We start from the raw sequence: 22,888 nt of genomic DNA on the forward strand, positions 1-22,888 counted from the left end.
TTATTTTATGATTATGATTTTATCGACTAGTATTCACTTATTCTTTTGTTTACTTATTTGTAATATAATTAATTTAGCTAGGCGACCACTCAAAGTTATCTTCAATTTTTTGTTGTATAGATAATTGTTTCTTCTGATAGTGAAGAAAGTTCTTAATGATAACCGTCGCATTTATAAGGATATTCCTGATTTTAAAAATATATGTTATATAAATTTTAATGTAATATTTATCGTCATATCAGAAAGAGGGAAAGGAGAAATCAACTTCGATATTTTAAAATTTTGTATTTAGTCCATCGGACATTGCATATTCTATTATGAGTATATTATAAGTATACAGGGTAAATTTTAATTAATTTGATTTATAAAGGATTAATAAATAGGTAATTAAACTTTTGTCCGCCTGTCATTTTTCCAGAAAACATTGCATCCCAAATTTCCTTCCGTTCATTTATGCCTTTAAGCTAGTTATGTGTTATTTTCTTTGATCTTTTGCCGCGAACGCACCATGGCCCTGGGAGGCCGGTGGTTTGATTCTATGGAACGGAGGGGTGCAGTTGATCCTTGCACGGTCGGAAGAGCTTTTGCTCACCCATCATTCTGAAGATTATCTTTTTTGTTCTTTCTAGATGAGGTGGCATTTGACTCTAGACTAAAAAAGTCCCTTACCATCGAACGCCTTGGCGTATGGTGCTATATGGCGGTATCACGATATTATGGGGATTATCATGCCGTCATGTGGTTGTATGGGTCAAATGGCGTGGGGGGAAAGGTTGCATTTGGCGCCCAACGTTTTGGCATTTTCGGCATTTACAATGTTAGCTATTTTCGGCATTTTCGCATTTTTGGAATTTTTCGGCATTTTCAGAATTTTTCGGCGTTTTCGATAGATACTTCAAATGCTGACTTCTGCGAAAATGGGCGTTAGGCATGGTAATGCCATATTTAGGAATATAGGACTGACAAATTATTGTATGAAGGAACACGATGGTTGTTCAATGTATGGGATCCTGATAATTGGACCAATTTGCGAAGTGAATGACAGATTAAAATTTAATGTAATATTTATGGAAAAATGAAAACATAGTCGTGGTTATAATCTAGGTGACGATAACCATGACAGTTATTCATAGTAATTGAGGTACCCAAAATCATGTAGGGATTAAATTAAATCCCGGGAGACAATAAAATGGTTTTCCCAAATGTGAGGAAAAATGGATATCGATACCCTTTAGGTAGTCGTATTCATGGGTACTTGTCAGAAGGTACTGGTTGTAACAGGCCTCATTACTTATAGTGAATCATTTAATTAAATTTGTGTTAGTCTTTCACGGTAGGTAAAGGTGACTTATAACCTATTTATTAATCCTTTATAAATCAAATTAATTAAAATTTACCCTGTATACTTATAATATACTCATAATAGAATATGCAATGTCCGATGGACTAAATACAAAATTTTAAAATATCGAAGTTGATTTCTCCTTTCCCTCTTTCTGATATGACGATAAATATTACATTAAAATTTATATAACATATATTTTTAAAATCAGGAATATCCTTATAAATGCGACGGTTATCATTAACGGCTCTGATAGACGACATGAAAGATGAAGTTAAAAATATGATAGATCAGAAGATAGATCAGAGTAATGAAAAGCTTAAGGACATGATTGATCATAAAATAGATCAGAGCAGTGAAAAAGTTAAGTTCATGATTGATCAGAAAATAGATCAGAGAAGTGAAACGGTTAAGGACATTGATCAGAAAATAGATCAGGTTAACGAACATATGGAGAGAATACAGAAGGAGTGTAAGGAAGGGAGAGATGAGATTAATAAACAGATGGGGAACAATAACATACGATTGGAGAAAACAATTGAACGTTATGACGAACTGGTAGGACAGATACCGGTGTACCAGACACAATGTGAAAGGAACACAGTTCAGTTAGAAAAACGACTGGATAACAGGCACGAAAGACAGGAACGGCTAGAAAACTCGTTAGGCACGGTAATTGAGCGCGTCGAACGTGTTGCGGCTCGGACATTAAGTATGACAGAACAAATCGATTTTCATATTCAAACGGTGACAGTTCACCAGGAAACTACAGATAGGATTATAGAAGATGTTAAGAAGGAGGTCCGTCAGACTCAGGTCGATATGCATGAAATTCGGAACCAAACCAGCGCGTTGAAACAGGAAATTGTTACCAACGTGGATATGCGAATATCTAAGGTCAGAAAGCAGGCATTCGATGGAAGAGTCGCGATCCAAGAGGAGGTACGGAAGAATGAGGATAGGACGTCCGATAGGAACGAGGACTGGTCGCATAAGATGCAAAAGACGAAGATAAAAGTAGATATACATGACGACCTTATACATGAGTTGAGAGAAAAGATAGTGAAATTGGAATTACAGGATGACTTTCAGGAACTGGGAATAAAAACAAATCCGATAAAAAAGAGCTACGTTAATCCTTATGATCTTAAGATGGAAGGAGAAGGAATGGGTTTATTCAAGGGTGTCAATAATAGTGCAGATCAAATATCGGCGGCACAGGTTCATAACTCCACAACCTTGCCGATTGAATCCATACCGTTTTATAATGTAATTCGGAGGAATGAAGATAAACCAAAGCGATTCAAACCAGGAGGTAATGTGGCACCAAGGAAATTTTTGGCTGAGGTGGACGGCTACATGGTTGACCATCAGGTAGCTCCAGAACGTAGATTTAGGGTCGTGGAGAGATTCTTAGAGGACCAGGTCCTGGTATGGTTTCAGGTATTGTTCTGATAGCTACGACACCTTTAAGAGACTGTTTCTAGATAAATACTGGGGAATGGAAACGCAATTAGGATTGCGTTTGGAACTGTATTCACGTCGTTATTCCATGACCGGCCTAACGCGATTTTGTGAATTTTTCACCGGGCAATTAGTGAAAATGAGTGAGCTTGATAACCCTCCGGCTGAAGTGGAACTCATATCGACCATTACTAAACAGTTCCCAGCTGATGTTCAACGAATCTTGATCGCAGCGAATGTAAAGACGGCCAGGGCCAGACAATCAGAAATGGTGAATACATTTGATTGTCAAGAGAAATAAAGTACAATAGTAGTCAAAGATCAAGGCACGATTACCACTCAGGGATATGTTGCTAATCGAAATATTAGGGACACCCGATGGAATTTTCGTTCTTGGGGAGAACCTAGACGACAATATGGCGAACAGCAGTACAGGCAAAAAGGCTTTAACAGAGATCGTCGACCATATTCTAGGTGGCCACGCCAGGATAACCAAAATTCCAGGCAGCAGAAAGAATACTACAAGAGGATCTCGAAGATAGAAAGAGGGAGTCTCAGCGATACGTTAGAGACTTAAATGGGTAAGACAAGGGAAAGACATATGGGAACAACCCATACGGCGGCTGACGCAAACGGCGGAATGCCAAGGAGCCGAGAGCCTCGCATTACAGAACCATAAAGCTAATCAGAACAGGTTAAATCCTCGTGCCCCTGAATATGAAGCTAACGAGGAAAATCGTCCTAAAAAGCGCGATTGCTAAGCGAGGAGATAGTCGGAGTTTCAGAGGCTATCAATCCTCAAGCTCATACATGGACTATAGTAACGTTCGACACGTGGGTGATACAGCCGGATGAGTTATTAGATAACAAGATCCAAATGAATACAAAGGTCGTAAGAGAATTGCCAGTAGTCTACATAAGAGTAAATGGAGTACGGGTTCGATGCTTGGTGGATACGGGCGCAAGTGTCAGCGTCGTATCAAAGGCTTTGTTGGAGGAACTGAAGTTGAAAAACCACATTCCAGTGATTCCAATATCGAATATCAAAGTTCGTGGTGTGATTCCCGATCGGACTACAATTTCCAATACTCAAGCATATCTTTATTTGGAACCGGGGACAATATTATTTCACATCCATTTATTGTACTAACAAAAATGGAGTACAATGTTATTATTGGGTCAGACTTCCCACGAGAGTATAAAGCAAATATCAACATGGAAAGTAACGAGATTTGCTATACATTCCACTCAGTCCAAAAGGACATGAAATTGAATGACGTTGAAAATTTCGATCAAGAAGAGATGATTTGGAACACCCAATTTGTTCAGAACCAGAAAAGGAAGAAAATTGCATAGGAATGGAGGAGATAAGTAGGAAGATCTTTGATGATTCTGGAATTATGGTCACGGCGGTGAGGGAAGAAGAATTTTTATTTGAATCCTTAGTCCGGAAGAAGATCAGTGAGGCCAAGATCGGAGATGAAAAGAGAATTCGCCTGCAAGAAATTATTGAACAACAAAGGGAAGTTTTCGGATCAAGACCTGGGAAGATTCCAAATTTTCAATACACATTAGTGGTAAAGAGCTGGGAACCTTTTAGACAGCGACCTTACCCTGTACCAGAGAAATACCGTAATCAAGTAAGCAAGATTATCCGTGAAATGGAAGAGAGCGGATTCATTTCTAAATCCCCCACACCATACTTAAATCCGGTAGCAAATGGGTCATTATGAGTTTGCTTAGATGCTCGGGCAATAAACCAACACCTTGTTCCAGGGTATGACCAGGCTCGTTGTATCAAGGATATTATGAAGAAATTTCATCTAATGAAATTATTCACAGGGGTTGATTTGACTTCGTCATTTCACCGCGTGGAACTCGATCCAAAAACTAAAATATTAACAGGTTTTCTGTTTGATCAAACTACGTATGTTTTTAACAGGCTCCCATTTGGGATAATGAATGCAGGATCTGCCCTCATTAGAGCTTTAGATAGAAATTTGAGTGATGGAGTGAAAGCCTTCACAATAAGATATGTCGATGACATTTTGATTGTATCGGAGACTGTAGACCAACATCTCGAGAATATCACGAAATTACTTGTAGATTTGGGCAGAAACAATTTCAAAATTAACCTCTCGAAATCCCAATTTTGCCAAAGGAGCATTCTATTTCTGGGTCATATTATTGATTCCGAAGGTGCGACCCCAAACCCAGTAAAGATTCAGGCCATTCAGAAGTTTCCGAGACCAACCAGGGTGAAACATATTAGGCAGTTTCTGGGTATTTGTAATTACTTCGCGGACCACTGCCCAGGGTACACACAGGTTGTGGCCCCTCTGCAAAATTTGATGAAACAGAATAATCGATGGAAGTGGGACGATGAATGCGAGGCGGCATTCGTAAAAACGAAGGAACTCCTCACAAACAGTGTAAAACTTGGGTATCCGGATTATAAAAGGAAATTCATTGTACAGACGGACGCGTCAAATATAGGAGTAGGCGCCGTCCTGTATCAGGAAGACCCCGAGAATGAACCGAAGATCTCATTTTTGGCATTCATGAGCCGTAAGTTACGAGCACGTGAATTGAAATATACCGTAACTGACCTTGAGATGTTAGCCATTATAACAGCCCTAAGTCATTGGCGGAAATATATTTATGGTTTCCCCATTGTATTGCGAACTGACCATAAGGCTCTTACATTTATGTTAAAATCAACCATGACTAGCGAAAGAGTTAATCGGTGGTGTTTGTTTGCACAGCAATATGATATGGCAATAGAACACTGTGCAGGCAAAAATAATGTCATTGCTGATGCACTTAGTCGGAATTCCGATCCTGAGAGTATTTTCGTTCATCAGATCCAGCTTGTGGATGAGGATCGTGATACATTACAAAAATTAAAGAGCATCGGTGAGGAACAAGAGAGGTATCAGGAGACGAATCGGTTGATTGACTTCTTCAAGTGAAGAATCCAACAGGCACGGCAGAATATACAGAATTGAAGAAGCGAGCGGAGAAGTATAACTACTTCAATGGCATTCTGCGTAAGTTCATCAACGAAAATCATACACGATACCGAATTGTGGTACCACCAGTTCTACAGAATGAGTTGATGTGGTTAGCCCACCGAGCCATAGGTAATGCAGGGATAGATAAAGTGTCAGCAACACTGAAAGAGGCATTCATTCGGCCGAATCTTAGAAAGGTAGACCGCCGAGTATTGGTTACTTGTGACACGTGTCAAAGGGTGAAGCCCAATACCTATTTGTTAAAACAGCTACCACGACCTTTGCTGCCAAGTAAGCCCAAGGAGCTATATGCTTTGGATTTTTACGGCCCGTTACCACGTGCCAGGAGCGGCCTGCAACATATTCTTGTGTGTGTGGACGTATTTTCGAAGTATGTCAAATTATGCCCGGTCCAAAAGGCCAATACCCGAGCGGTCATCAACCAAATTAAAACTAAAATCATTCCTAAAATGGGAAAACCAGAATGCATTCTGACAGATCATGGTTCCCAATTCACTTCTGGGACTTTCAAGCGTGACATTGACCAATTAGGGGTGAAACACCATTTAAGTTCTATTTGTCACCCCGAATCTAATCCTGCAGAACGAATCATGAGGGATATCGGGAAGTTTTGCCGAATCTATTGCCACCGTCAACATTGACGTTGGATAAATGTCCTTCCAATTATTGAAGAGTGCATAAATGGGACTGTACACGAGTCAACCGGCCAGATCCCCAGCGTCATCCACTTTGATGAGATGCCGAAGAGACCATGGCAGAATGCCATACAATGTCCACAAGATCCGCGATTTTCAGCAGAACTATGTATCCAGGCAACAGCAGAGTATATGAAAAAACAGGCAGAGAAAAGACTGCGACGACTTCGAGGTGAGAGATACCATCGACCATTGAGGGTAGGAGAATATGTGTTGGTAAAGAGACCAGTAGTGTCAGACCCCGCCAGCAAATTTTATCATAAATTTGCGGAGTTGTATATTGGACCTTATAGAGTAATTGAAAATCTTGAAAATAATGCCTATAAAGTCCAGAGTATGGACGGTTTAACGGAAACCGTGTACAATGCAGCAACTTTAAGGCTATATCATCCACCAGGAAGCATAAGAGCAAATTTGGACCAGAACTCCGAGGAAGGAGAGGATCAAATGAAGATGATGGTAACATTCCACAGGATGAAGAAGATGAGAATCTTGACGAAGCAGAGGTCCAGATGACAAGAACTGAACACCAGGAAGACGAGCGTATCGAATGGTGTCAAGATTATGAAAAGTTAGAACAACGACGAGAAATTTTGGGTCAACTTGCTTTTATACTCGAACGGGATAACCAGAGGTTTAGGGCTGAAAACCGAGAGCTCATGAGAACAATACACTGCCGAAGAGACAATAAACAAATATGTGAATGAGAGTATCTTCAATAAATTGTAATACGTCAAGAAATTCGTAACACATTCCTCATTTCTTGAGTCCGACGGAAGGGCAGATGTGACCGTATCGGTCATGTACATATTTATTTATTTATTTATTTATTTATTTATTATTTTATGCAGTGAAAAAAGAAAAACCTTTGTTAAGCTCCCTTGTACACATTACAAAAAGTTGCATTAGGTTGCACATGCTTACACAACCCTTCTAACTCGGTAAACACGACTCCGTCGTAACTAAAAGAATCCCCAGATAGAGAGAGATGAAAAATGTCAAGGAAGGAAAATCAATAATGATACCTCCATCCGCTGAAAAATGGCCGAAACGCGGCGAGGCCAACTTGCAACCTTCATTTGTATGATAAGATTTCGAGATATGCATAACAATTAGTATGGGAAACCTTGGAATGTCATATGGTTTCATAATAGACCTCTGCCAAAATTCCAGTAATTTATAAAGTATTAACGTGTGGAAAAATACGCGATCATTTGGATTATATAACATCTTTAGCGTCAGCACGCTCACTATGTACGCAGAACCCTCATGGGGGATTATGTAGGGGCATTATTTTGATAATTTTAAATAAACGGCCGATCGATGCAGGTTTCGCACATAACAAGACTACTTAAGAGTCTGAGTCACGCATTTGAGCGCATTACCGATGTCATACGACATGTAAAACTATTAATTTTAAAAAGTAGTGGGGACTAACCACTGTCTATTGTATGAGTAGGGTAAGGTTTTAAAAGGGATGGCCGTGATGACACAACAGCCACTTGACGGGAAGGATTCAAGGCAGAACCACGGTTTGCTGGTGTTCTGACTTTACTTGTATTTGAGAGTGAAAATATACATTTTCTTCTTTAAGACTATTATAATTATATACAAATGATAGTACTGAAAGTGCTGAAGTAATATTACCGCAAGAACTGTGATACAGTATTTTTTTAAGTGATGCAACATATGTCAACATAATTAAAGTGTTACAGTATTTTTTAAGTGACGCAACATATGTCAACATCATTAAAGTTGTTATAGTGCACAAGAGGACCCTAGATTATGAACGTGTTCAGCAGGAATAGCAGTGGATACGAACCTGTGAACAACGTCAGCGCCATGGGAGTTTAAACGACGATAAGGGCTTTTCTCTAGGCCCGAGCTACGGATGTTACGACATGATTAGAACTAAAATGCAATAACTTATCTAAATAAATGCGCGGTTATCTAATGTGTAGATCACATAAATTAGGTTAGAAATGTAAATTGCATGTATTCTTGAAGTAGAGAGAGAACTCGTGAGTTGCCTTCATATCGTTTAGATTCATTTAGATGGAATTAAAAGTCTATTACACGGGCTTCAAAATATATCTAATGCAATGCACGTACGTGATTTAATGAGAAATATTAGTTAGTCTGAGAGTGCTTAGATTAGGTGGGAAAATGCAGATTTGTATTAGTACTGATCCCAAACCGTGATATGTATATTTTATTAACGAGATATTCGAGCTTATTGTGAAAATGCATGGTGACTATGTCTTAAAAATGGACTATCGGCTTATAACATCAAGATAGAAAGGCACTCTTATTTTCACGTAATTTGCATGATAATATTTGTAGATGGCTGTATTAATTATATGCATAACTTGTGAGAAGCCCGGACAACGAACAAACGCCCTCCCATTGAGATTAGCGTTTTCGTTTAATGTCAAATATTTTCCCTTTCTGTATATGAGAATAACATTATGGATATGTTTAAAATCCATATTTGATTTTTTGTCTAAGTTTAAAATGTAGGAAAACTTAGGCTGTGATAACTTCTGTAATGGGATGGATGCGAACCCGGTCATTCTAAGTCTAAGGATGTGAATATGAGGAGATTAATAGTGGCTTGATACTGAATTAAAGAATTGTGATAGGGCAGTGAATTAATAAGCCAGTGGAGCTTTGGAATATGATATGAGAATATGTATTGAAATGAGATTATTTACCAATGATGGATTCTAAGGGAGACGATTTGGTCTCGCCTTGAGTTGTTGAGAAGAGATTTTCTGTCACGCCTGGCCATTACTTGCTGTGGCTGGACGTCGTAGGATTTACGACCTAGAGGGGGAGCGAGAGAGCTCGTCCCTTTGTAAAGGGTCATTGCCAGGTATAACATTCAAGCCTGTCCACTAAGAATGAATGCAAGGAAGTCCACAGAAAACCGATTATATTTTAAAGGATTCTTTTAACTTTTTCATGTTTAATTCTATAATGAAATTAAATAACTGGAATGCCAGTATTATTATTGATATTTTGACCTTATGATTAACTGAGAAAGGGAGTTTTTATAGACCCGTTTGTCGATGCCATCCTGGATATCATCGGTTCGAACTCTGAGGCAACCATGGATTTTCGTTGTCACACGATTTATTTTTCTTTTTCATTATACAGTCAGTTGCATGCGTATATTGTTTATTGTTCCTTTTAAAATATGTGTACATATTTTCTTTTAAATACATTCTTTTAGTTGTGTTTTACATTTCTATTTTGGATGACAAAACGAGCTCTATTTCGTTAGTTTGTCATTGAATTCAATGGGATGTGGGTTCGAGTTCTGGACCCGACATCGGTTATTTTTTATTTTATGTTTATGATTTTATCGACTAATATTCACTTATTCTTTTGTTTACTTATTTGTAATATAGTTAATTTATCTAGGCGACCACTCCAAGTTATCTTCAATTTTTTTGTTGTATAGATAATTGTTTCTTCTGATAGTGAAGAAAGTTCTTAATGATAACCGTCGCATTTATAAGGATATTTCTGATTTAAAAAAATATATGTTATATAAATTTTAATGTAATATTTATCATCATGTCAGAAAGAGGGAAAGGAGAAATCAACTTCGATATTTTAAAATTTTGTATTTAGTCCATCGGACATTGCATATTCTATTATGAATATATTATAAGTATTCAGGGTAAATTTTAATTAATTTGATTTATCAAGGATTAATAAATAGGTACCGTAATTAAACTTTTGTCCGCCTGTCATTTTGCCAGAAAACATTGCATCCCAAATTTCCTTCCATTCATTTATGCCTTTAAGCTAGTTATGTGTTATTTTCTTTGATCTTTTGCCGCTACCGCACCATGGCGCTGGGAGGCCGGTGGTTTAATTCTATGGAACGGAGGGGTGCAGTTGAGCCTTGCATGGTCAGAAGGGCTTTTGCTCACCCATCATTCTGTAGATTATCTTTTTTGTTCTTTCTAGATGAGGTGGCAATTGACTCTAGACTAAAAAAGTCCCTTACCATCGAACGCCTTGACATATGGTGCTATATGGCGGTATCACGATATTATGGGGATTATCATGCCATCATGTGGTTCTATGGGGCAAATGGCGTGGGTGGAAAGGTTGAAACACATACACATTTTCATGACAAATTAAACAGTACACGAGGCTCAATCATGATTGTCTTAATATGGGAAAATAAGGTTGTTTGAAAACAATCATACCTTTTCTAACTCTTAAAGTAGGTAAGATAGTTACCTTGACAGTGATAATGAAATAACACTGAATTTACTAACATGTACTAACGTGACTTAATGAAATGGACTTTGATATATTCCATCAAGTGCATCTGTTCACCTTATTTCTTTAAACGTTGAAATTATGCACACAAAAAGAAATGGGCATTTTCTTTCTGAAAATTACAGTTCACAGAGTATTCATTGCATTTACAAATATAACAGGAAAGAATTAATCATAGTACTGACTCACATGCAATGTCATAAGACAATGCTGGACAGATCTATTAAAAAAAGAATGAATGTGCCACATGTTCCTCTACTGAATTCTTTCTACCTAAATCTGGTATTTGATTTTTACCACATATGAATTAAGAGGTTTTATTATTTTTTTTAGAACAGCAGATCAATAGAGCACACTTCCATCTATTGTACTTTTATGACTTTTAGCAATATGACTTCAATAATAAGTTATGGGAGATTGTTGTTTAAACAAAATAAATCATACTGCATAGCCATTTAGCTATTTCTGACACTTGTGAATTATAATCAGCTGTGATATAAATTTAGAGTTAGGAAGATTTGTCTTAGTGTTCAAGAAAATCTAAACTTATATCAATACATAGTTTCACTGAATATTTTTTGTAATCATCACAGAAAGACCTATTAATTTCATTCACTGTATTTTCAACACAATTCTACTGCCCATTTTCTTTTGGCAGTGACACACATGGAAGTGAATAGATTTCTACACCAGCAACATATGCTGATAAAATTAATTCTTCTCTGACGTGTACAGCACCCTGCATTTTTGGAACACAAAATTAACATAGGATTCTTTCTGTATTATTATCCAATCTGCAAGTAAACAAAAACAGTTGAATTTAGATTTATATTCATGGACGTTATTGAATAGTTTCTCATCATTATATATTTTATAGGTCACTACGCTGTCCTGTATTGCACTGCTCAAAAAGTCATTTTTCAAACGACTTTTGTTGGGTGTCAGAGCACTCACAAGTAGATGGTGAAGGTTGTGATAAATATTTGGAGCACCCAAGCATACGAGATGGAACAGCACCTTGAATGCCTAAGTTATAGATAACTTTAAAGTAATACTATGATGCATTAACCTCCACATTAGGCCTATGCAATTTTATGCAAGAGTGGTTCTGACACCTAACCTTAAGGTATGACACTCTTTGATTTTCGAATAATAAGGTCTAGGTACATTTAAACGAGTACCCACATTAAAAGAAAATGCATTAGTATGTTTCAATTTGTTGCATAAGCCTATTTCTTGTCACTAGAACAGTTATCAGCCACAATAAAATAAAATATGATATTTTTAACTCGCCAGCAATACCGGTAAGTCTTGGATATGACAATGAGGCAGAAATTATCTTCTCTATTTTTGTAGGCTATTGCACATTATACCATTCTTTCAATGTCACTTTCTCTAAAATATTGTTCACAATCCTAAAAATGAAATTGATAGGTGCTAGTACTTTTGGCCTGCAATAGGAGCTGGTCCTCTTCGAACAAAAGACTAACAATGTGAATAATTTTTCATCTGAAAGTGACGGACCCTAGTTAATTTAGACATGTAAAAATGGGTTAGTTCTTTAAAATATAATTTGATACATTTTACATTAAAATATAGCTTACTTTTGTGTATTTTGTGGGAACAAACTCATCTTAGCAAATTGCCCTTATACACTTCTTTCGTAACTGTCTCATTAGGAAATGAAAACATACTTAATTTAGGCCTATCCTTATAACTGGCTGTACACTTTGGCACAGAAAGCTTACTAGGCATTTTCACCTCAGTAATAAAAAAAAAAACATGCATGGCAATTAATATTATAGCTTAATGATAATAGAGCAATGAGAGGTTATGAAGTACACAGACATTTTGTAACAGCATGACTGAAGCAAGGATGGCTTTCTTGCCCTGATGACGTAGAATTTCTCTCCGGTATTTGGCGGGCCTTGTACTTCAGGTGGTGTTGGTGAAACCTACTAGCTTGAGCTCAGAATGTCAGTGCTTTCACAGTCTTAGTCACTCAGCCAAACCAACACATTTTATTTAACATTCTAGCCACTCATATCACCTCTAACTACTAGGCAGAATAGACCAGTAACATAAAATAACAGATAATCAAACATACATTTAGCTAAAGTAATGAACATGAAGTACATGGGGGTCAATCTTCAACTTCAGTGAAGTAATGGCACAAATCTGAATACATGTGCAAGGTCATGTATCTGAACTGTCCACCTTAGGCCAGAGCATTTATAGTCATTTTACTCCACCTTCCTCACAATGAAATGTCTATGTAACTAGGACAGCAAATTTTAAAAATCATGAGCATAATGAGAAGTCGCGCCATAATACAACATTAAAAGAATACTTACACTGGCTGCGTTTCATAAGCATCCTGGAACTGAAAGAGAGAAAAGAACAGAATGATAGTGGTGCACTGCATTCTTTGTCAGCTTTTATAAAATATACAATGATTTTAAAAAGTTTGGTATATTTCCAGTTTAACTATTGATGTCTAATATCTTTTCCCAACATGTACTTGATTCTTTCATTGCACACATATATTTATTATAAATAGGATACAAATTCCAGACCCTAATGGAAGGATCAAGCTTGTCAGAGGTCTCTCATACTATAAAAATCTTGCAACAAAACTAGCACTATGATACAAAGAGAGAACTTGGAATAAACTGAAGTTGCCAATAACATAGCATTAAATTCCTGAATGCTGACATCCAGTACAAAATGAAGGAAAAACTAACAGAGATTTCTAACAGAGATTTTCTCTTCAAAATAATAAACAGGTGTAATTCTCTATCATCATTAGTCACTCCTACCTTGACAGTAACATGTATCTTTACACTGCTAGTAGATCTAAATGAAGTCAATTGTGCACCTTTCCCATCTACAGTAACCTTGACATTTTACAACTTACTGGAGTAAGACCAGCCATTTGCAATCCGGTCAGGCAGACATCTTCAAATTTTCTCCATATTAAAATATGATACTCATTATAATCTGCAAGCATAGTGCAATGCTTTAAGACAGGTTAGGGGAATTTACTCCATTAGGATAATAAGCTTATCTAATCTACATTTGATAGTAATCGTAAATGAATATCTGGAAGGAAACAGTATTAGATGGAGGTATTGGTCTTCTAACAAACTGCATAAAGAATGTGAGTCTTTCTCTAAACAGTAATTTCTGCCTGTAAACATCCACCTCAGACATTCAGACCACAATATTCACGGCCATCAAGAAATGGAATAATTTACCTCAGGAAATGTTTAATGATCTGGCACAAAGCATGCCTAGTCTGAGCGCTTAAGAGTGCTCTTGGTGCAGTACAACATTTAACACATAGTATTTCAAAAATACAGGAGAAATAATGTCAGTCACCTGCATTATAGAGAGTGGTGCATTATAAAACTGCCTGCAAAGCTGACTACACTTAGCTGACTCATGCTGCCTATGTTGTTTGTTTGCTGCCTTTTTTGGAAGCTTGGCCCACTCATCTACCCAGTATTTAACTAAATGATGGTACTGTATAAAAGTGACTTGTGTCTGGTGACACAGCTGTAGTAACAATATACTGTAATCATTGCAAGAATGTACTGCAATAGTGTAAGCATGTGTTGGCAAGCTCCATTAAAGAACAGATGACTTAGCGAGTGGCTATGCGGTTTGGGTCACGTAGCTATCGGCTTGCATTCGGGAGATAATGGGTTTGAATCCCACTGTCAGCAGCCCTGAAGATGGTTTTCCGTGGTTTCCCATTTTTACACCATGCAAATGCTGAGGCTGTACCTTAATTAAGGCCACGGTCGTTTCCTTCCCACTCCTAGCCCTTTCCTATGCCTTTGTCGCCATAAGACCCATCTATGTTGGTGCAACATAAAGCAGATCTTTAAAAAAAAAATTTTAAAAATGCTGGAATATTTTGCCACTCTATTTCCTGATATTGGATAGTTATATCAAAAAATAAAATTAAACACAGCATCAGAAGTATGTGAAAAATTGGCATACAGAGAGTTCTGTGTGTAATGTCAAGAAGGCTAGAACCCTTCAAGTACATACACCTTCTGTAATTGATGATAATCATAGGTATATTGAGTCTAGTCTCTCAAAATAAACAAGGAAATCAATGCAGCAGGCTAGTCTCAGCAGACAAACATATCAGTTCACACTGAACATGAAGATTTATTACACAAAAGTTGAGCAAACATTAAAAGAATACATATTTGATGTATATTTACACTTAGGCCCCTACTCCTGTTGTTTATATGGCCACCAGGTTAATTAATGCGGGCAAAGGTGGCCAGATATTCAGGCCACAATATTCACGGCCATCAAGAAATGGAATAATTTACCTCAGGAAATGTTCAATGATCTGGCACAAAGCATGCCTAGTCTGAGCGCTTAAGAGTGCTCTTGGTGCAGTACAACATTTAACACATAGTATTTCAAAAATACAGGAGAAATAATGTCAGTCACCAGCATTATAGAGTGGTGCATTATAAAACTATGTCACTAAATCACTCTAAATCACTCACACACTAAATCACTCTATCCCACTTACTTCCGAGGTTAAAAAAAAAGGGAAAACCATTTACTTTTTGCTCTTCCACAGGTTTTCATAGCCTATACGGAGATAGCTTTGCTTTCTCTTTGACTGTTCTTATGAAGGAAGAAGCATGGTTACCTTCGTTAGGACACATTAATTCTCAGAACACATCCTCCTGGGCTCCAACATTATCATCTTTGACATGACAATCAACGTTGAAATGTCACCTGTCAACTTTTTCCCAATGCTACGCACATCTGGCAGACAGTGAACATGGGTGTTTATTGTACAAACAGGTCACCATCATCATCATCATCATCATCATTTTTCCAACTCCAGTTCCCTGGGTGTGATGTATAAGTGATTTCCATCTCCTCCTGTCTGAGACCTCTCTCCTCTACATCTAATTATACTGTATCACTTCAGCATTTCCTTGGCCTTTCCCTTGGTCTTCTGCCTTGAACAACAAGGTCAAAATATTTTCTGGCAAGTCTTTTGCTGTTCATTCTTATTATGTTCCCATACCACTGAAGTCTGCGCTTCTTTATTACACTGATAGTAGGGACTTCAGAGCTAGTTACCTTCCTATTTACTTCATTCCTAATTTTTGTCCTTTTGAGTGGTATGATTCATAGTTCAAACGAATCTTATTTCTGTTGCCTGAATTCTGCCATAGCCATTGATTAGTTGAGTACATGCCTCTAAACCAGAGGTGCTCACATTGGGCTTCTTGTCCCACGGGCACACAGCATATGAGTGGGCAAGCAAGCGATCTGTGTATGCACTTTAATGATAGCAATGTTATGTCACAGGCTTTGAAGGTCAATGAACGGTAAACATTAATTTGGGTATTAAGGGAATAGTATCATTTTGTTCATTTCCAGTGGACAGAAATCCAGGTCATTTTCAATGTAAATTATGCTGTAAGAAATTAGTCATTTTTGTTCTGCATGCATATATTGACTAGATACAATAAAGAGTTTACTGAATTATAATGTTCACTACCGGTATTATACTTTAAGAGGTTATGCTTTAGAAACGTTCCTAATATAATAAGTAGTAAATTGTTGTTTCTCAAGTTTAAATGATCTGATAAACTCATTAACAATCCAATCACATTTATTGGGAATAACATTAGTTGATAATTTTTTGAAGACATACTGTGTATTTACAGTCATAAAAGTAATTTAATATAATGGAATCCACATTTTCGATACATAAAAACTGTTACACATAAATTATATTACAACATTTTTATTATTATAAAGGTACCGGTTTCAACATGTTTTCAATCTCATCATCAGCCTTACATAAAACCAAGCAAGAGAATAAATTCACATTTAGGAGCAATACACACATACAGGGTACTAGGTAAAATTCGTATAATGACACATTTAAAATAGTTCATATAAAATATCTGAGGATTGCTACGCATTGGCAGCGTAATAGTCTTGTGTTGTTTTGGTACATGAGTTGAGACACTTTATGTAATGTTGTGCTGTGTTGTTGTACTTGGATAGTAAATCTCTTTGAATTCACTAGTGATGAAATTCATCTGCTATTTAGAGGTTAGCTATTATCAGTGATCATCTTATAAGTTTTAAATACTATTTTCAGAAACTCAATGAAAAGGAAAAGTCAAATAGCATTACAACACTATGCAAAACAAAGCATTAAAGTCATTCAAGTATGCAAATATATTATGTTTTACTGAACAAATACCAGGAATTTAATTTTTATTAGCAGAAATTCTGTCATTCCGACCCAAGAAATTGTGAACCGTAGCTGGCACACTTCAATCTTGTAAGTTATATTTGTACATTGTAACACGAAATTTGTTATCAGTTTTCCTTGAATGTGTAAATATAGGAAAATAAAACCATATCTATTAATATTGAGCACAGTATAAATCAAATCTGAATATTTTTATATGATTTGTTTTTCTTGAGATTATAGTGGGTTTTATTTATATTGTACTCCAACATTACGGTGAATTGTGCGAGGAGAGTTTCATAGTCACAATCGAACGTCACTGGTCCGAGTGTGTTTGCTCTCTCGCTTGACTGTGATGTACTCTTTGTATGCAAGCTGCCCGTATTTTGAGATGAGGGAGCCCAGCCTCAATAGGATAACTTCAACATTGCCTAGCTGAGAAACTCTGCTCTAAACCAAATGTGATAATTGGTGCGAAGTAGGTGTGGTACAATATGAAATGAAATTTTTTGCAAAAAAAAGCAAGATAGTGATCACAATTAGGAAGAAGGAGAGACCTACAAGAGCAATAATGCTCAGAGAGGAACAGCTGAAGAAGATAGAGCGTTTCAAGTGCCTGGGAAGTATTATAGAGGAAAGTGGATGAAATGATGAGGAAATAATTAAGCGTGGAAGACAAGCAGGAGTGTTCCCGAAAAGTGTCAGAAGCCTGATTTGGAGCAAGGACGTCCCTCAGAGAAGCAAAAGAATGATTTATAGGACGTACCATGTATCTATTCTGACGTATGCAGCAGAAACTTGGGTAATGAGGCAGAGAGCCGTGGCTAGGATACAGGCAAGTGAAATGAAATTTCTGAGAAGCAGGATAGGAGCAACAAGAATGGATAAGATGAGAAATGAGAAGGTTAAAGATATAGTAAAAGAAGAGCCACTACAGAACAGGACAGAGGCATCCAGACTTAGATAGTATAGACACATGAAGAGAATGAGAGAATACAGGATACCCAGGAGGCTGCACGATAAGAGGGAAAATGAGCAAGAGGACGACGAAGATAAAGGTGAAAAAAAAGGAGTGGAAGAGGGTGTGCAGAGAAGAGGAGAGGACTGGCATGAGTGAAGAGGGAGAAGTGGTAGGAAGACAAGAGGAAATGGAGAGGCTTATGTTCCAAGCAGACCTGACCAACATCTGGAAACTGCAGGTGATGATGATGATCAGTAAGAATTGTTTTGCTTTTTATGATATTTTTTCAGTCCCAGAATAAGTTTCTGACTTGACTGTAAAAGTTTGATGCTTTCTGTGTCCTGGTGAGTATTTCCTGCTTGACAGTGTTGTCTTTTGGGATTGTGCTTTCTAGGTACTTGAGGTGCGAAACTAATTCTAATTTGATTCCTTCCAAAAAGAAGTCTGAGTTTGTTTCTTCTCTGTTGATGGTCATTTCTATGGTCTTTGCTCTACTCATCTTAAGCTCAAAGTTATTGAATAGCCAGAACTTACCAAGGATTTTTCAATCCATGTACCTTGTTGTAATATTATGTTGTAAGAAAGCAGAATTACCTAGAATCATAGCCCAGTATACATTTATATGAAGAGTGTTTAGTGAGTGAATTAAAAGTCCAGACAGTAAGTTATTGATGTACTGAGCTAACGTAGATCAGTTGTACCACACAAATGCCATTTCGTGGATCGACTGTAAATTACTAAGTATATATTTCAACGATCATACTGCATTTGTGTTAAAAATCAATATCTCTCTCTCTCTCTGTGTGTGTGTGTGTGTGTGTGTGTGTGTGTGTGTGTGCGCGCGCGCGCGTGTGTGTGTAAGTGTAGTCAATGATATTTAATTGCATCGCTGCATCTATGTTATCGGTTCATTGCCCATTTTTGACAGACTTTATGATCTTGCTCGTTACTATTATTAACAAGAGTGGTAATGGGGCACTTCTTTGTTGGACACCTCTTTTTGCTTCAAATCATTTTGATTGTCCGTGGCCAATCTGAACACAGCTGTAATAATCGTGGTATATCATCTTTGCTTTGCCAATCAGGTACTTTGACACCTTGAGGTGTCCTTAAATATTTAAAAATTTTGATACAGATTGTTGTATTTAATAATATAAGAAATACAAAGGAACACAAATTACACTAGGTACATGTTTTGTCCTGTTCTGGTACATCTCCCGCATTTATAAGGAAGTTATAATTTTCCAAAACACTCAAGTGCATTTAAAAGAGGGAGTTAAAATAAACTCACGCCTTCATCCCGAGGTGATGCAGCTCTATTCAGGCACACCCCCAATGTAAGTGAGCTGCAAGTACCATTTTAACGACATACCAGCACTCCTGCCATGCTTATAAAAAAACAATTTCAAAAATTTCGACATCAAGGGAAGCCAAGGAAGCTCTAGTAGAGCAGATCCGGGAGCAAGCCCAAGATGAAAAAATGGAGACAGAAGTCCCAATTTGACAGGCTATCATCGACTCAAAACAAGAAATGGCAACAGAAGCTCCAGTAGAGCAGACTTCTGTCAGAATCAATCAGCATGATACCAAACTTCTAACACAAGACTGGAGAGTGCTGAATGCCACTTCAATCAGTAAGACAGGAAGGACAGTCCTTGTAGCCCTTGGTGAAAGAGACTTTGAAGAGCTCAAAAAGAGAAGCCTTAAGGCTAAGATCGGACTTGGGCAGATCAAGTTTCAAGTCATCAAGGGAAAAACAAAACCCAATATTGATAAAGATGGAGCTGGAAGTCCTTCATGCCAATTTCCGGCACAAAAAAGCAGCTGTGACCAATTTCCCCAGGAAGTTCAAGTCTGAAGCTATTGACGTGGCCCTTATTCAAGAGCCATGGGTAGTCAAGGGCAGAGTAGCAGGACTGGCAGAATCTGGAGGTAAGCTGATGTACGATACAACATCGGAAATAACCAGAATATGTCTTCTTGTGAACAGGAAATTAAAATGCCTTATGTTGCAGGAACATTGTTCACGGGACTTAACGGTGGCCAAGATTAAACTTGGAAATTGCGAGGGACCCAGAGAAAAAACCATAGGCTCTGCATAGCTCCCATACGACTCAACTAACCTGCCCCCATCAGAAAAAGTTGAGAACCTAATTTGCAAAGCAAAGAGAAAAGGAGAACACCTAGTCCTTGGAGCAGATGCAAATTCACACCACACAGCATGGGACAGCACGAACTGCAATACAAGAGGTGAGTCTTTACTAGAGTTTATTATTGGAACTGAGTTGATGATACTAAACCTAGGAAACAAGCCTACATTTATAAATAAAAATTGTAGGCAGGTAATAGACATTACACTAAGCACTATGCATATTGTAAACTGTGTTAAAGGCTGGACGGTACGGGAGGAACTATTATTGGCAGACCACCAGCACATCAAACTTGCAATAGATGCGAGACTATGTGGGATTGAGATGTACAGAGACCCAAAGAGAACTAACTGGGACAGATACAGAGAAGTTCTAGAGAAGGCTGTACAAAAAATTCCAACTAACGTGTGAGGACAGAAAGAATTGGATGAGGCAGTTTAACTATTAGAAGAGGCCATTATAGACTCATTCCATGAACATTGTCCTCTCAAAGAAAAGAAAAACACCAAAAAATTAAGGTAGTGGAACAACAAACTAGCCGAAATGAAAAAAAAAAAAAGAGTTTAGGATACTGTATAGAATATCATCTAGAAATGGTATTGGGACGTATATCATAGGAAACTCACTGAGTATAACCTAGAGAATCGGAAAGCATAAAGAAAATCTTGGAGACTGTTCTGTGAGAAAGTGGAATCACACACTGAAACAGCAAGGCTCCAGAAGGTTCTGAAAGCAACCCATATAAATCAAGTGTGGACACTGGAGAAACCAGATGTGTCATTTACTCAGGTGGGGAGGGACACGCTGGAGATACTAATGGCGTGTCATTTTCCTCAGGCTGAGGAGATGATGGAAGAAGAAACGGTTGGAACAGAGACCGAAGCTCAAAGAGCAGACTGGAACTGTGCCAACAGAATAATAAAACATAACCATGTAAAATGGGCAATCGACACTTTCATCCAATAAAGGCACCGAGGCCAAATGAGATAGTTCCGATACTCCTACAGGAAGGACGGGAGATACTCATCAATGCCCTGACGGACCTTTTCAGAGCTAGTCGAGTTTTAGGGTACGTGCCAAAATCATGGTCTGAAGTTAAAGCAGAATTCATACCTAAGCCTGGAAGGGCAAATTATGCCCAAGCCAAAGCATACAGACCATTATGTTTAACCTCCTTCATGCTGAAAGCGATGGAGAAAATTCTGGATAAATATATCAGAAGAACCATGCAAATGAACTCAACGTTACATGAAAATCAGTTTGCATATAGACCTGGCAGATCCACAGAAGTAGCACTTCACCAGTTGGTTTGTAACCTAGAGGAAAGCCTAGAATATAAAGAAATTGCACTGGCGGCATTTCTAGATATAGAAGGAGCCTTCAGCAATACAACCTATGACTATGATCAAAGCATTGGAAAAGAGCAAGGTGAGTAAAACCGTCATCAAATGGATTAAATCCATGTTAGACGGAAGGAAGATAAAAGCAACCCTGTTTGAAGAAACGTTGATGGTTAGGGCCACCCGAGGCTGCGCTCAGGGAGGAGTTCTTACTCCTCTGCTGTGGAACCTCGTGGTTATCAAAATCATAGCTATGCTCAACGAACAAGGTTTTTATACACAAGGATAAGCAGATGACCTAGTGATTGTGGTACGAGGTAAGGTGATGAGTGTTATCCAGGATCTCATGCAAAGATCACTTAACCTTGTGGAGAACTGGTGTCGGGAAGAACAACTATCAGTCCACCCGAATGAGATAACTCTGGTCCCTTTTAAAAGAATGAGGAAATTAGAGGGAAAGAGATCACTGAAGCTTTTTGGTCAAGATATATATATTGAAAACAGGCACTGCACCTAGGTGTAGTGTTAGATAAAAATCTAACCTGGAATCCACATATCAAATCAAATCAAAATCTCTTTATTTGCAAATGAGGTGTCTACCTCGGTGGCAAATGGTACACTAAAATACATTATTGTCAAGCACTAAATATTAAATTAACAAGAGAAGAAAATTTTTCCTATAATACAATATTATACAATTTACGCTAACAATGTTTTCTATTAAACACACAGCTCATCCTTAATAAATTTATATTGTTTACAAAATTCTACTTATAATATCTCCTGTACTACTTACAAATATAGTCAACTGATATACAGTATGTGGAATGACTTCAAATGATACTATACAACTGGTATAACATTAATATTTACATTGCATTTATTTATTGACTATTTTTTCTTTTCTTTTTTACCCGTTCTGGATCCTAAGTAGCATAACAACCTGCTGCGTCTTAACCCGAGCCCCTTTTGCCACCACTTTTCAGAGTTCCTGAAGGGCCTTCACAGCTACCGTAGCGGTCCCAGGGCCCTCGAAGTCCCCACTGTACTTCACCCCTACAAGCAGTCCCCTACTTTGGCTGTCCAAACTCCTTAGACCAGGGGATGGAATTAATTTATTCACACACATTTTTTTATTTACAATAACCTGCACTGGTCGAATGACCTCTAACATTTCATTTATTTTCTCTGTTGCTGTTTATTCTCTTCTTGAATATCTGTACAGATTTTGGAAAAGGATCAAACACTACCCCTGGTAAACTGTTCCACTCCTTCACACCCTTCCCAATGAATGAAAATTTACCCCAATCGCTTCTGCTAAAATTCCTTCTAATTTTATA

The 22,888-nt window shown here is 37.7% G+C and overlaps 1 protein-coding gene across 4 annotated transcripts in view; it reads right to left on the bottom strand.

Moving 5' to 3' along the window:
- LOC136862909 (tetratricopeptide repeat protein 39B) overlaps nucleotides 1-22,888 on the bottom strand; it is a 545,055-nt gene that overhangs the window by 395,160 nt on the left and 127,007 nt on the right. For all 4 annotated transcript variants that reach the window (XM_068226207.1, XM_068226205.1, XM_068226206.1 and 1 more), the window contains one exon: nucleotides 13,193-13,221. In XM_068226207.1, the coding sequence (XP_068082308.1) occupies nucleotides 13,193-13,221 (29 nt within the window). The remainder of the gene's footprint in view (nucleotides 1-13,192; nucleotides 13,222-22,888) is intronic.

Source organism: Anabrus simplex, chromosome 2 (genome assembly GCF_040414725.1).
Source record: "Anabrus simplex isolate iqAnaSimp1 chromosome 2, ASM4041472v1, whole genome shotgun sequence".
In the NCBI taxonomy this organism is placed as follows: domain Eukaryota; kingdom Metazoa; phylum Arthropoda; class Insecta; order Orthoptera; family Tettigoniidae; genus Anabrus; species Anabrus simplex.